The sequence below is a fragment of the Myotis yumanensis genome, unplaced genomic scaffold, assembly GCF_028538775.1.
Source record: "Myotis yumanensis isolate MYYU_CA2020_CCGP unplaced genomic scaffold, mMyoYum1.0.hap1 SCAF_9, whole genome shotgun sequence".
Classification (NCBI taxonomy): domain Eukaryota; kingdom Metazoa; phylum Chordata; class Mammalia; order Chiroptera; family Vespertilionidae; genus Myotis; species Myotis yumanensis.
Genome location: NW_027223760.1, coordinates 29,465,660 through 29,480,419, shown reverse-complemented (window position 1 = coordinate 29,480,419; position 14,760 = coordinate 29,465,660). Strand labels below are relative to the sequence as shown.

The 14,760-nt window shown below is 39.2% G+C and overlaps 1 protein-coding gene across 4 annotated transcripts in view; it reads left to right on the top strand.

Annotated features, from left to right (window-relative positions):
- DGKI (diacylglycerol kinase iota) overlaps positions 1-14,760 on the top strand; it is a 410,881-nt gene that overhangs the window by 312,766 nt on the left and 83,355 nt on the right. For all 4 annotated transcript variants that reach the window (XM_070423975.1, XM_070423977.1, XM_070423979.1 and 1 more), the window contains 2 exons: positions 9,400-9,479; positions 11,632-11,676. In XM_070423975.1, coding sequence (XP_070280076.1) covers positions 9,400-9,479; positions 11,632-11,676 — 125 coding nt within the window. The remainder of the gene's footprint in view (positions 1-9,399; positions 9,480-11,631; positions 11,677-14,760) is intronic.

Here is a 14,760-nt window from a genome sequence, read left to right as displayed (position 1 = left end):
CCAGAGTGCTATATAGTTGGAATCAAGCAGTACACAGCCACATCAGACTAGCTTCTTTCACTTAGCAATATGCACTAAGGTTACTCTATTGTCTTTCTTGGCTTGAAAAATCATTTCTCTTTGTTGCTGGCTAATATTTCATTGTATGATGACCGGTTTGTTTGTCCATGCACCTAGTGAAGTCTGTCTGTCTCTCTCTCTCTCTCTCTCTCTCTCTCTCTAATCCTCACCTGAGGGTATATTTTCATTGATATTTTAGAAAGAGTGGAAGGGAGGGGAAGAGACAGAGAAACATCGATGTGAGAGAGACATATCCATTGGTTACCTCCTGCACTTGCCCTAACTGGGGGCCTGGGGATGGAGCCTGTAATGGAGATACCTGCCCTTAATCAGAATTGAACCTGGGACCCTTCAGTCTGTGAGCAGATGTTCCAATCAACTAGTGCTGAAGGACATCCTGATTGCTTTCAAGTTTTGGCAATTATGAGTAAACATGCTATAAACACTCATGTGCGCCGAAAGCCGGTTTGGCTCAGTGGATAGAGCATCGGCCTGCGGACTGAAAGGTCCCAGGTTCGATTCCGGTCAAGGGCATGTACCTGGGTTGCGGGCACATCCCCAGTGGGGGATGTGCAGGAGGCAGCTGATCGATGTTTCTCTCTCATCGATGTTTCTAACTCTCTATCTCTCTCCCTTCCTCTCTGTAAAAAATCAATGGAATATATTTTTTAAAAAACACAAAAAAACACTCATGTGCAAATTTTGGTGGGGGCATAGGTTTCATCTCATTTGGGTAGATACCAAGGAGTGAAATTGCTAGATCTTGTGGTTAAGACGTTGTTGTTTTTTTTAACTTTTGAAAGAAACTGACAAGCTATTTTCCAAACTGGAGGTACCTTTTGCATTTCCACCAGCAATGAATGAGAGTTCCTGCTGCTCCACATTCTCACCAGCAGTTGATGTCATTTTTTCAATTTTAGCTGCTCTAATAGGTATGTGATGCTGGTATGTTGTTTTAATTTGCAATTCCCTAATGACATATGATGTTGAGCAGCTTTTGTATATGGTTATCTGCCATCTATACATCTTCTTTGGGGCAATGTCCAGATCTTTTGCCCACTTTTCAATTGACTCTCTTATTTGTGAGTTTTAAGAGTTCTTGGTATATTTTGAATACCAGTCTTTTGTCACATATGTGTTTTACAAAGATGTTTTCCCCCCAGTCTGTCTTGTTCTTTCATTTTCTTAACAGTGCCTTTCACAGAGCAGAAGTTTTCATTTAATGCAGACTAACTTATCAGTTTTTTTCCTTTCATGGATCCTGCTTTTAGTGTTGTATCTAAAATGTCATCACCCAAACAAAGCTTACCTAGCTTTTCTCTTATGTTATTTCCTAGGCAACAGTTTCTTTTTCAGACTTAAGTTTCCTAAGTCTGCATCTAGATTGATGGAAAGAAAATGAGTACTTGACATAAACTGAATTGATTACCTCAATAAATCTTAAAATTGATGCTTAAGAAAATGTCAAGTTTTAAAAAATATATCTCTGAGTATTAACATAAAATGCATTTATTCTAAAATGATCTATATTTTTGATGGTTTACCATACTGTTCCAAATACTTTCCTATTTCATGAATTTTAACTCTGTGATTTATTTATTGTTCTTTTCAGAAAGTGACAGCTTTTTTATTTAGCCTCAACAGAGCCTCTGCAATTGTAATATGTTTACGTATATATTAGAGCTTAAAACCCAATCTTTGCAAACACCTGCAGGTCTGAGAAGCTTTTTCTAAAAAAGAAGGTCTCATACCATCTTTTAATGATCCCACTGAAGACAGTTTTGTATGTAATTTGAACAGGTAAATAGCCCCATTTAGCTGCAATTCTGTTTTAACAGGAATTGCACTGTAATTGCTCATGTGTTACAAAATTAAATCCTTTCTTTTTATTTTTAAATGCTGAGCTTTCAACCCTTTCTTTTCATAGTAACACCTTGCTGAACACATCACATTATCTTGCAGGGGATGAATTAGCTGTTATGCATTTTCTCCCTTTTGAAAAATCCTGTTAAGAGTTTCATGTGGATTTAGTGGCAAAGGTGGCTCTTTCTTGCTTTGGTTCTGAGTCTTTGCTTGTGTCATAAAGCACCCACCTGTGATTCCTCTCATCTCCTTGTAGGTTTTGTTCTTTTATTTACATGCTTTGGCTTAGTAGGCTGGAGCCTTTAGAAACTGGTAGGACACATTATCTGCTATGAAAGTCTCCACATTTGGTCTGCTGAAATTGGTTTGAGGCTTTAGGAATGACCAGTACATGCTGATATTAGAATTAGAGAAATGATTAATGTAATAAGGCTTAGGAGGGTGAATATAGGATGGATTTTCAGATATGACATGCTCTACCAGCACTGACTTATTTAATCTTTACTATAACCCAGACAGGTAGATCCTGTTAAACAAAATTTAACTGGGTAAATTTGAAGATCTAAATGGCTTTATTTAACCATCCATGAATTAAGCAGCATCCTATATAGCAAACAGAATGGGAGGCTTTTATAATCAGAAAGAAGGTGAGGCAAGAAAGTTCTGCACATTGTTTCAGGCAAGGTCACCTTCCTTTAGGGAAAGGCAGGGATCTCTCCCAAAGATGACCTCACTAGTGTTGATCTGATCATTTCTGATTAACTGGGTAAAGGTCGCATTTCTGGGAGAAGTTAAAACTGCATTGAGGTTAGGTATTAAGTCTTGGTTGTTGACATGGGACTTAGCACAAGTGACTCCATTTTGGGCCTGTTGTCCCCCCTCCCCCTTTTTTATTTTACTAGAACTATGATTATTTACTTTATATAGAGTCTTCACATAAGAATCAAGGGCAAGGTAATCTAATTGAATAATCAAAAGTGTCTGTAATTATAATTTTCCTGAATGTAGATGTTTACCAAGAATAATTAAACATTCAAGTGAATGCAATAAGATACCTATTATAGCAGAAACTACCACCTTAATAATGTCAAATGTTAACCATATTTGAAATTCATGTAAACACTCTATCAAAAAATCCATGTGAGCCGAAACCGGTTTGGCTCTGTGGATAGAGCGTCGGCCTGCGGACTGAAAGGTCCCTGGTTCGATTCCAGTCAAGGGCATGTACCTGGGTTGCAGGCACATCCCCAGTGGGAGATGTGCAGGAGGCAGCTGATCGATGTTTCTCTCTCATCGATGTTTCTAACTCTCTATCGCTCTCCCTTCCTCTCTGTGAAAAATCAATAAAATATATTAAAAAAAATCCATGTGAAACACTTTTGAATAGCTTGTTCATCTGTAGGAAAGAACTTTTCCCACCTGTTATGAGAACCTGAGTTTTATGTTTGGTTTATGTTAATTGTCAATCAGCTCTCCAGTTCAATACTGGAAATTCTAATGCAAAGATTTTAATAGCAAAACTAGTCATGTGATTTTCCAAAAACAATTCCTGATTAAAGTCTGATGGATTCGTGTTATCTCTACTGTCCCCATAATGATTAACATCCTGCTCACAGTTTTATAGTTGCATTTCTTTGTAAAGTAAGCAACAGTCAGTTTAATTCTATGAACCCTAAGTTAAGTACAAGGTTATCACAAGGCTGTCAACAGTTTTGATAACTTTGATTCACAGACTATCAGGCCCCTTGCAGGTGGCCTATTGCAGTGGTCGGCAAACTGCGGCTCGAGAGCCACATGCGGCTCTTTGGCCCCTTGAGTATGGCTCTTCCACAAAGTACCGACTTCTGCTCATGGGCCACGAAGTTTCATTCGCACTGTACGTGCGCGCCTGCACGTGGTATTTTGTGGAAGAGCCACACTCAAGGGGCCAAAGAGTCGCATGTGGCTCGAGAGCCACAGTTTGCCGACCACTGGCCTATTGGAAAGGGAAGGAAGTGGGAAGTCTTTAAATGTGCCTCCACTACTGCCAAGTGCGGTTATGAAAATATGTTTGACTTTACTCATAGTTTCTGAGTCCCATGGTCCTGCTCCTTTGCCTGGAATTGTTCACCATAGCTCTGCCACCCGCTGATCACATTTTTTCCCAGTTCTTGTGTAACTTTAACTACATCCTCACTCCTTGGTCAGCTTGTCCTGGGGTTTCTGGTTTCACTTCCCTGAGCTCGGTGTTGAAAGCTTGGAGAGACTTCATTCTTTGTGTGGCCCATGTTTGATGGGAAGTAGGAATGTTTTAGAATAGGGCCTCTTGAGTGAAAGAAATTTGGGATGAAATCTTTGTTCCATTTAGTACCTGTGATACTTGCATTCAGGGCATGTTACCTAATCTTTCTGAGATTCGGTTTCCTCGTTTTAAAAATAGGAGTATTGATGTTCACCTCTTAGGATTGAGACAAAGATGCAATAAAATGATGAGCTGGTTACCCCATTATGTAAGTTCCTTGGCCTGTCTTTCCTTGATTGTCTTTTGCATCATACCTCCAACTCTTTGTAAAACATTGTTCAGGTTTTCTTAAAAAAATCTAGCCCAACCCGTGTGGCTCAGTGGTTGAAGTGTCAACCCATGGACCAAGAGGTAGCTGGTTGGATTCCCAGTCAAGGCACATGCCCAGATTACAGACTCAATCCCCAGTAGGGGGCGTGCAGGAGGCAACCATTGATGATTCTTTTTTTTTTTTTTAATAAATCTTTATTGTTCAGATTATTACAGTTGTTCCTCTTTTTTCCCCCCATAACTCCCCTCCACCCAGTTCCCACCCCACCCTCTGCCGTTACCTGCCCCCCACTGTCCTCATCCATAGGTGTACGATTTTTGTCCAGATGTTTGTATTCCTTTCATTTCCTCTCTCTCTAAAAATCAATAAAATCATATTTTAAAAAACTCTAAGAAATTTCCGTTACATAGCTTTTTAAAACTTTGGTTTTTAAAGTTTTGGGCAATTCAAACCCATGTGTAGGGTACCTGAGCTTGGTCTCTTCCCTGACTCTGCTTATCATTTGTGGAGAAATCTATAGTTTAGAAACCATACTTTATTTTAGTGCATGTACTTTGGAAGTTTTTTACAGATAACAGTATATTTGTGGAGTGGTTGCTAGAAGATTTTGGATTTGTTGAAGATGAATGATGTTAATTTATGCACTGTTTGGCATAAATTTGCATAATGAGTCCAAGTAGTCCTAACTTCAAGTATAAAAGGCCAAATTAATTTGTATGACCTGTTGGCATTTTATTTCACACATAAAATCCAGAGCATGCACATATAAAATATATAATGGAGTTTTTAATCAATTAACTTAATCACAGTCTGAATTATGCGGCATTTATATAAACTGAAATAGGGAAAAGGGGTTAATTGAGGTTGGGTCAAGCCTGAGGGGGGAGCCAGATCAAGGCTCATGCTTTGGCGGGTTAGATGTAATTGGTAGGATAATTTTCTTAGGGCCGAGGATCGCCAGTTAATTGCACAATGTCTTTCATATTTCTGTACCTAAATTTATCAAAGCTTTATCATTGTCTCAGTCGGCTAGGGTTACTACCATAACAAAATATCATAGCATGCGTGGTTTAAACCATTTATTTTCTCACAGTTCTGAAGGCTGGACTGTCCATGACAAGGTGCTGGCTGACTTGCTCTCTTCCTGGCTATAGATGGCAACCTTCATGCTGTGTCCTCAAATGGTAGCGGGGGGAGGGGGGGCTGGGGGGGAGGGAGAGAGAGAGTGCCCACAAGTGCAAACTCTATGGTATCTCTTCCTATCAGGCCACTAACCTTATCAGGAGGGTCCCATCCCTCATGACTTTCTCTAACCCCAATTATCTCCCAAAGGCTGCATCTGCAAATGCTGTCACTTTGAGTGTTAAGGCTTCAACATATCAGTTTTGGGGGCACACAGAATTCCGCCTGTGACAATTATGTTAGCTCAAATGTCAGACATGTTAAAACTCAAGTGCTCCTTAGAGGATTAACACTTTAATCAATTATTAGTCATTTATACTCAAGAATCAAGAATCATCAGAGAGCATGGTTTGGTAGGAGGGACAGAGAAGTGAATAAGAAAGCTAGGATAAGAAAGGTAGGGTATAGGTAAGGGAAAGAAATTTGTCCTCAACCAGCCAAGGAATACAGTTACTAGAAATTAGGAAGCACATTTGATCCAACTGGGTAGGGACAAAGAGAAAAGGAAGGTGGTAATTTCCTACAACGTTTGCTTTCTCTTAACCATGTAAACCCCCAATCGAAATGTCAGATTACAGTATTTTTACATTACAATTATTTTTCCCATTTGCAGAAAAGTAGAAGTTAGTTTTAAGTAAGCAGGAATATAACTGATAGAACTATTACCAGCTAACCTTTATAGTATTATGACAAATTAAAAGATAGATGATTGGATGAATCCATTTTCTAGCAAGATGCTCAAAAGAGAGTCAAGGGAGTGAAGAAGTAATCGATGTTTTGGTTATTCATCTTTAGTTATAGTGTTGCATTTAATAGTCACAAAGTCCTAGAAGATACCTACTGACAATAGTCTTCAATCCAAGGATCAGAGGAATTGAGTAACTTGCATGACCAAATAGCTATCATGGGTAATTCATAAGAACAAATCAGTCATGGGAGTTGAATCCCAGAGAGAATGGCTGTAAATCCTTTCTACCACACACTGGATACATTGAACAATTGTCAGTACTCATGCAGTGACATTGTGGTAGAGGAGACCTTTTCTTTAAATGACAGTAAATAGCTAATAATAAAAAGCACGGTTTCTCTTAATAAGCTTCTTGAGGAACAAGCAAAGTTGCTGATTTTATACTCGTACTAGAAGTGAATGACATCTTTGAAAACTTTCCCTGGCTATTCCTTCTTGATTCTACGTCTGAAATATCTATTGTCTAATTGTAATTTAAAGTATCTGCTACCAAATACATTGAATGTATGAGCAGACTAACCCAAGGATTGATAATAGAAGGAAATCAGGGGTGTTGACGGGATTCCAGTGTTAATATAAAATGTCTCCTAATTTAAGTAAATAGTTAAATATTGATTAAATTTTATTCCTTTACATTTACACATTTGAAATTAAAAGAAGATATCCTTAAGCAAGATTTTAACGTGGGCTCTCATCTTAATTTTTACTATATTCTGCTGCCACAAACTTTGACTTATATTTTAGGCCAAAATTGTAGCTTTTCCTCATCATTCCTTATGTATTATAAATCCTTATTCTTCTCTTACCTCAGTGGATCACCTTATTTGGATCTATTTAGTAGTCTAGCTGAAGATGATTACTTTAATCAGTTCTTTAAAGTATCTCCTTATGGTGCTTCCTTTCCATTTCTGTCAAAGATGCATGATTATCCAACTGAAGACTTTTTCAATGTTTCTGTTTATATTTAAAAAGAGGGAAAAGTGTTTTCCAGATTATTATATCTCAAACATATGACAGTCTCAGGGTTCCTGCCCCTCTGCTTACTGCCTCTCTTGCTTAGTATTGAGAAGAACAGACAAAGGCAAGCTCCAACCCAATGCATACTCTCTCCTCCTTCTCCAAACCCTTGCTTCTTTGCCTATCCTGGAAAGTTTTCTCAGCCCTTAAAGATACACTTCCCTTTCACACTTGAACAGATCCTAAGCCTCTCTTCCTTCCTCTTTTTACAAGCTTTTATTGAACATCTACCAGATATTGGAGCAGTAAAGGTAAACAAGCCTTATTTCTGATGGGAGAGCCCATACTCATTCACAGGCTTACACATCACTGTAAAGATGACGGCTGCTTTCAAGCTTTATGTAGCAAGACTTTGGGAAGCTACAGGAATGGGAGGGTATTGATCTCTCTAGTGGAAATCAATCTGGGAGGTAATATTGAGAAATAGACTCTTTTCTTTTTCCCTTGATCACCCTTGCTCCTCTAACTGAAAAACCTAATGTGGCTTCATATCTTCAAAAAGCCTAAAATCTGACTTTTAGGCAAGAATTAGTCCCTCTCTTCTACAGTTTTCAAATGACTAAGTTCACATATTTACTTTAGCTTATGTTAGATTATCATTATTTTTTATTTATATGTATGCCTTCTCTACTACTCTGTGAGTTCCTCAAGATTTTTCCATGCACTTTAAATGTATTTTATTATCTATATTATTAAATTGTAAAGCGTTTTCAAATCCATTTATTGGTGATTAGGCGTTAAAAATAAATTCAATGAGTGAAAGGTTTTAAAAAATCTTTAGTGAGTCCTACTGTCATATCATCTGCTTGCTGGTCATTAGCTGGTTAATTAAAGATTTTGAGATTTTCTTATTAAATCATGGATTTAATAGTGTAATTGTACTTTTAAAATCAGAAATAAGCACATGCATTTTTTGAAGTTTTGAGAAGGAGATAATATTTCAGTATTTCAGGAATCTTATGATTATTTCTGAAGTAGGACGTTCTGTCCAATAAAGCCGTGGTATGACATTTGTCTCCTCCTAAATAGGGTGTTTAAGGTACTTAGTAGCTTCACTTTATTGTTTCCTGCAGATTTGCTGCTACCACATTTAAACTGACCATCTTTAAGATCAGTTGGATTTTTTTAAATTCTCACCTGAGGAGTGAGGATATTTTTCTATTGATTTTTAGAAAGAGTAGAAGAGAGGAAGGGAGGGGGGAGAGAGAGAAAGAGAGAGAGATCAATGTGAGAGAAACACATTGATTATTACCTCCTACACATACACTGACTGGGGGCGGAGATCGAACCTGCAACCCAGGTATGTACCCTTGATCAGAATCAAACCTGAGACCCTCCGGAGTGCAGGATGACACTCTAACCACTCTGCAAACTGGCCAGGGCAAGATCAGTTGGATTTTTAAGCTGTTTACATTCTAGAAGCTTTTCTTTTCTCTCTCTTTTTTCTTTTTTTCTTTAACATTATGCCTGCTTTTGGCCACCAGGTAGTAATGGTGCCTCGAGTAGGTGAGTCTCTCAGGCTGTGAACTATTGCAAACAGACAGAAATATTAAACCCCATACTGGACACAAAGAAGTAAGTGTCCAGGATCATGCCTTTTTTTTTTTCATTCCTCTCTGGTACTTTGGCTATTGCAAATGGAGGCATATGTTATCCGCTGGCTGTGAGCAGCTGCCCGGTCCTGCCACTCCACTGTTTCCATGACATTGCACTTCAAAGCAGAGCCAATGAGAAGAAGTGAAATGAAGGCTGGCCAGGTGTCAGGGGATGATGTGGAATTAAAAAAAAAAAGTGTGCCAACTGCAGAAATGGAGAGATTGGGGTCAGAAAGGAGGTATAGGGAAAAGTTTGGATTAAACTATCCAAAAGAAAAATTATATTTTTGAGATTTTTTTTAAACCCTCAGAAACACATGTATGCCAATCTAGAAAAATCAAATATGTTATTCTAGACTTTTCTCTTTCCTTCCCCCCTTAGCCATTCCTCTGGGTATTCTAGTTGTGCGTGGAGACTGTGACTTGGAGACTTGCCGTATGTACATAGATCGCCTGCAGGAGGTGAGTTGCTATAGTCAGGTATACATTTTGCTCAGTGTTCCATTTGTGTAAACAGTTCCCAGCCATCTTCATTTGTTTCTGAAATGATGCACGTGGGGAGGAAATGGGAATGTGGCGGCCTTGTCTTTCAATCACACACCACGGGTTTTCCTGTTCAGGTGGCGAAATGGCAAAGGATCGATTGGGTTAACTGTAGCGTGGTGGTGTTCTCCTGTGATCCACACCGTAGCTTGGAACCGTAGCCAGACTACATCCCTGTAATTTTGAGCTCTGCAGAATTTCAAAGGGCACTAACAAATAATGAAAGAAAACAGAGGTTTGGGCTTATTTAATGTTTTGTCTCTAGCACAGACTTTTGTCAGAGACAGATTTTTTTTTTTTTAAAAAAAGTAAATTGTACAGGAAAGAAAAACTTTCTATATTTCATAGAAACTTGTGTCAGAACACAAAAGAATAATCTATTTTTTTCTCAATCTGGTCTCACCATAGAGAAAGAGAGAGGAAGAGATCTCATGTGTGACCTTCCCGTGAACTTAAACTGCACCCGCAAAGCCAGGAGACCCAGCCCCCTCACTGCAGTGATCATTGGTTACTTTTATAAAGCTTTGAGGGGAGTAGTCACTTCCTTTATTTGACAAATGGTAAAGAGCATAAAAGCTACTTCTTTATCATTGTTTCTTGATTAAAGATGCACATTAGAATCACTTGTTTTGGATGTGGTCTAGACATTTATATTTTTAAAGCTATCGGGTGATTCTAATAAGTACCCCCAAATTAGCAACTCTCTTTCAGACAACACATTAGGCATGCATAAATGTCACAAATAAAGAAGATATACAGTGTTTAAAATTCTATCAAGTTGTAGCCACTTAGCTTTAAACACTGGATTTTATTTCTCTTGAAATAAATTCAGGTAGGAGGCATAAAGTAATGTGAAAAATTATTAATTTTTCTCTTCAGCATTGTTAAGGATAGAGAAATTGTGATATTTTGGGATAAATGCTACATTTTGAATACTGATAAGGGTGAGAGAAGAAAAGTCAACAAATTTTATACTTGTTACTTCCTTGGCTATTTTTTTTATCAAGGATAACTTTAACATGTTAAAATTTGTGAACTTTTTGGCATGTGACTCAGGTCCAAATCAATATTTCAGGGACACTGCATCTCATTTTTCAAAATAATCTTTGTATTTTATTGTGGAACCACACTCAATAAATCTGCAATCGAAAGTTAATCATAAATGCTACCAAATGTTTTTTTTCCTTAACACTTGAGTAACAAGATTTCACAGTAGCTAAAGTACATAGCTGTTGAAAATCAACTTATTGCCATGTTCATTACACCAATATTCCACAAGAAGTGGGATTCAAAAAAAAAGGGGGAAAGAGTGAACTCATAGAGGCAACATTTTAAAATTTCCTTGGGCACAGAGAGAAAGTTGATGAATCCTAGTGGGAAGCAGGTATGAGAACAAAGTTACCCAGGATTGCTGACATTTGTGAATAGAAGCAATACACTCCTTAACAAAGAAGCCTGCGGGACATGACGATGGCGACAACTTAGTTATAAAACTTTATAAAGGGAGCCAGGCTCTCAGAATCTGCCAGTAAAACCTCATTAATTTCAACCCTGTGAATTTGCTCTCCATGTTAATGCGGAGGAGCTCCGGCAATTTTCTCTTTGCGGTCTGTGAAAACCCGTGTTTGCCAAGCAACTTATCAGTATAAGCACAATTACCAGGACAGTATGTATTTGGTCTAAGATAAATAAATTCTTTCTGAGTGCTTCAAGGGGGACTTTTAGAAGCTTTCTTCAGAAGCCAAAAGATCAGCTGCAAATTAAACACGACCCCACTTATTAGAACAAAGTTGCTGACTTTTACTTTTGGTCTTCTTGTTCCTTGGAATTGTAATATATCAGTCACCTGTAAACACTGTTTAAAAGTTTCTATAGCCGAATGGCCTTTCTTCTCTCAGCCCAGCTTGGTGTGCTTTTATTATTTTTGGCATTGTCTTCTTTGTTTAACCTTGAGGAGTTTGGGTGGGTTAGATACTTTCCAGATGACTTTAATAATATTAAATTGGGAGTTCAGGGGGTAGAGTTGTAGCAGCAGCTTATTCAAACTATATTTTTTCCATTTTCTCACTAGGACCTGCAATCAGTTTCTTCTGGCTCCCACAGAGTTCATTACCAGGTAACACATACTTGACTCTCCCTGCTTCTTGCCTTTTGGCCCAAAGAAGTTGAACGTCTCATTTGGATTAGAGTCCACATTTTCCCTAGAGAGGGTTTACGCTGCGAACCTAGTGAAGTTGGCATTGTGATTCCTTTGCCTTTTTTTGGTTTTGGACAGCCTTCGTCTCGCTCAAATTGGGGCTGTGGTTTTTCTCCCAGGTCATTTAGAAAAGACTGTCTAATGAAGGGGTTTCTCAGTGCCAAATGCTAGAAAACTCAACTCCAACTTGACAGGGCAGGAGTCTATTGGTTCACATCAGCGAAGAGTTCAGATCAAGGGTGGATTTCACATGCCATTTGGCCATGTTTCGTGTGTCCTTTTTCTGCTGGTCGTTTGGCTCTGTTCTTCTTTTCTGTGGACTTCACCTCTAGACTAGATGTTTCCCTGGTCCAAGATGACAGATGTTAACAACCAGGGCTGTACGATTCTCCTTTACTCCCAGGCAAGTGAATTCTCTGCCTCCCTCAACCATCAGGCAAACATTCTAAAATGCAATCTGATTAGCCCATTCTGGCCTTTTGGACAGGATCCAATGAACCCGGCCTCTCTCTAGTGACCTGCGTCCAGTCCATGCAGAACACTCAGATGTCCTTCGCCTAAACAGTCTTTGTGTGCTCCTTTTCCTCCAGCCCTTTCCCACCTCTACTGTCCTGCACAGGCCTGCCCGGCCATCCTCTTCCCATTAGATTTCTCAGGCAGGACTCAGATCCCAGTGCACAGTGTCACCCTGAACTGCCAGGGCCCATGAACTTGCCGCAGGGAGGGGGGTGTGGGAGTCAGAGCATGCCAGTGACTCCCTCCAAATAACTCCTCTCTTAGGCCCTTCTGCATCCACGTGGAGGAGGGGTTTAAATATGTCTAAACTTGTAAATCCGGATTAGCACCTCCCTGGAGGCTTTGGTGTCTATTTTGCTATACCTAAAACTTTCAGTTTAGCATCCTTGTGCATAAACAACAAAACAACATTTTCTACAACCCTATACCTGTAGCCTCTAGGAAGCTTCTTTCCCTTGCAAATGGACACCCTGTACCCTCAGCAAGGCAGCCTGATTTACCCTGAGACTGGCTGACACAGACAATAGTGTGGTGAAGGCCTGGGGGGTGGGGTACGGGCATGAAAGGGTCAATAGGGAAAAAGGGAGACATGTAATACTTTCAATGATAAAGATAAATAAATACAAAATATTTTTTTTAAAAAAGAAGAGTTATGGAAACTGATGAGCAGCAGGAAAGCTAGAATTAAGGAGAAGGTGGTGTTATGATAGGAAAAGAGTGAAACGTATTTCAAAGAAGAAGGAAGTAATGAAATGTGTCAAATGGCTGTGGAGAGGCTGAGATAATGCAGATTGATTTGTCTGTTTTTCTGAGGATGCATATACAATACATGGACTAGAGGTACTATTAGTTTTATGTAGAAAGTGACAAAACCTACTGGCAGGCAATGTAATACTAAATCTTTTGTTTCCTAATGCAGAAGCCCATCATATCAGAATCTCTGTCTCAGTGGGAGTTAGAGGGTGACGTAGGAGAAACCAGTCAGAAACGTGGACCACAAAAAGCCTTACGTGCTTTTAAACAAACTTTCTTGTATGAGGTGGCACTAAATATGCGTGGAGAACTAACTGTGATAGAACAAATAAATGCCAGCAAGTCTAAAAACTTGAGAAATTCCTCTCAGCTCACTGATTTGCAGGTGGGATTTTAGTTGGCTATTTTCTAAGGCTAGAGGGAACTCAAGAAAAAACCAGCATTCAGAAAGGAGTGCAAGCGCCCACGGCACCTTGTTAGTGGTGGTTTCTAGTCATTTGAGCATCGTGGTTTCTTCTTTTCCCAAATTCATGGTGAATTGCCAACAAAGCACTACGGCTCAGAAGTGACACCTTGTATTAACCTAACAAGGCATGATGGGTTGTACAAGAGTGTTGGATATTTATAGCCTGCTCAAAATTCCAGCCGACACCGTCTCTCAGGTCAAAACACGAAGGCCCCTCCATCTGAATGGCATCTCATGTAACAGATGCACCTGAGGTTGGCAGATAATCTAGAATTTATAAAGAAATTGGACTCTGCCTCCCTGTTTGATATAGATGCTTTTTGAGCTAGTTTTTTCTCTGCTCCCTCTTGGTCTTCGTTACAGCCCTTGTTAACCCTAAGTCCTAAAGTTGGTAAGAAGTGAAGCAAATTCAACCGTTCCAGTGATTCTCAGCTAGGGGAGATTTTTCCCCTCATACAGGCAGTTTGACAATTTGGACATTTTTGTGTGGGAGGAGGTGCTACTGAATTCTGTTGAGTAGAAGCCAGAGATGCTGCTAAACATCTTACAATGCATGGGGCTGTCCCCCACAAAAAGGCGTATCCAACCCTAAATGTCAATAGTGAGGAACGTAAAAAATCTGGAGTCATTCTGATGAGCTTCAGGACGTGACTAGGTCCCCAGGCAGATGTCAGTCCTAGTTGAGGAAAGGCAGGGAAAGAGAAAGAGGGGCAGGAAGAGAAAATAATGAAGGAAATAGAGGCATCTGGATATGGGAAGGCAGAATAAGCAGAGAACCAGGAGCAATGGAACCAGCCACAATTTGTTTTTGTTTTTTTGTTTTTTTGTAGACAATCAGTTTCTCCATTTCCCCAGCATAAGACTCATGAAATACTAATGTGGTTGTTGGCACACAAAAGTGTGCTTTCCAGAATGTTATGAGCTAATAATTTGATATTTTAATGAATCTCATAGGATTTTGTAGTAGGTTCAAAAAGGGATCTATCTAGTTTTTATTTTTTCCTTTAAGAATGAATTTACTTAAAACTAACTCTAGAATGGTTGGAATATGTAAAAGTAGATATAACATTTTTGAAAAGAATTTGTATCCTTTGGAGATGTCTCTTATTTCCATAGGGAAAAAATCTTGGTCAGTTGATCAGATCTGAGTCCACATCCAGTTGCTCGTCCTCTGACCTCCTTTTTATGTTTTCCTGCACAGCTACCCGAGCTTCCTCTGTGGGATAGGTTTGTGTTGCATTTCAGCAGAACTCTGTCTAGTCCTAGGC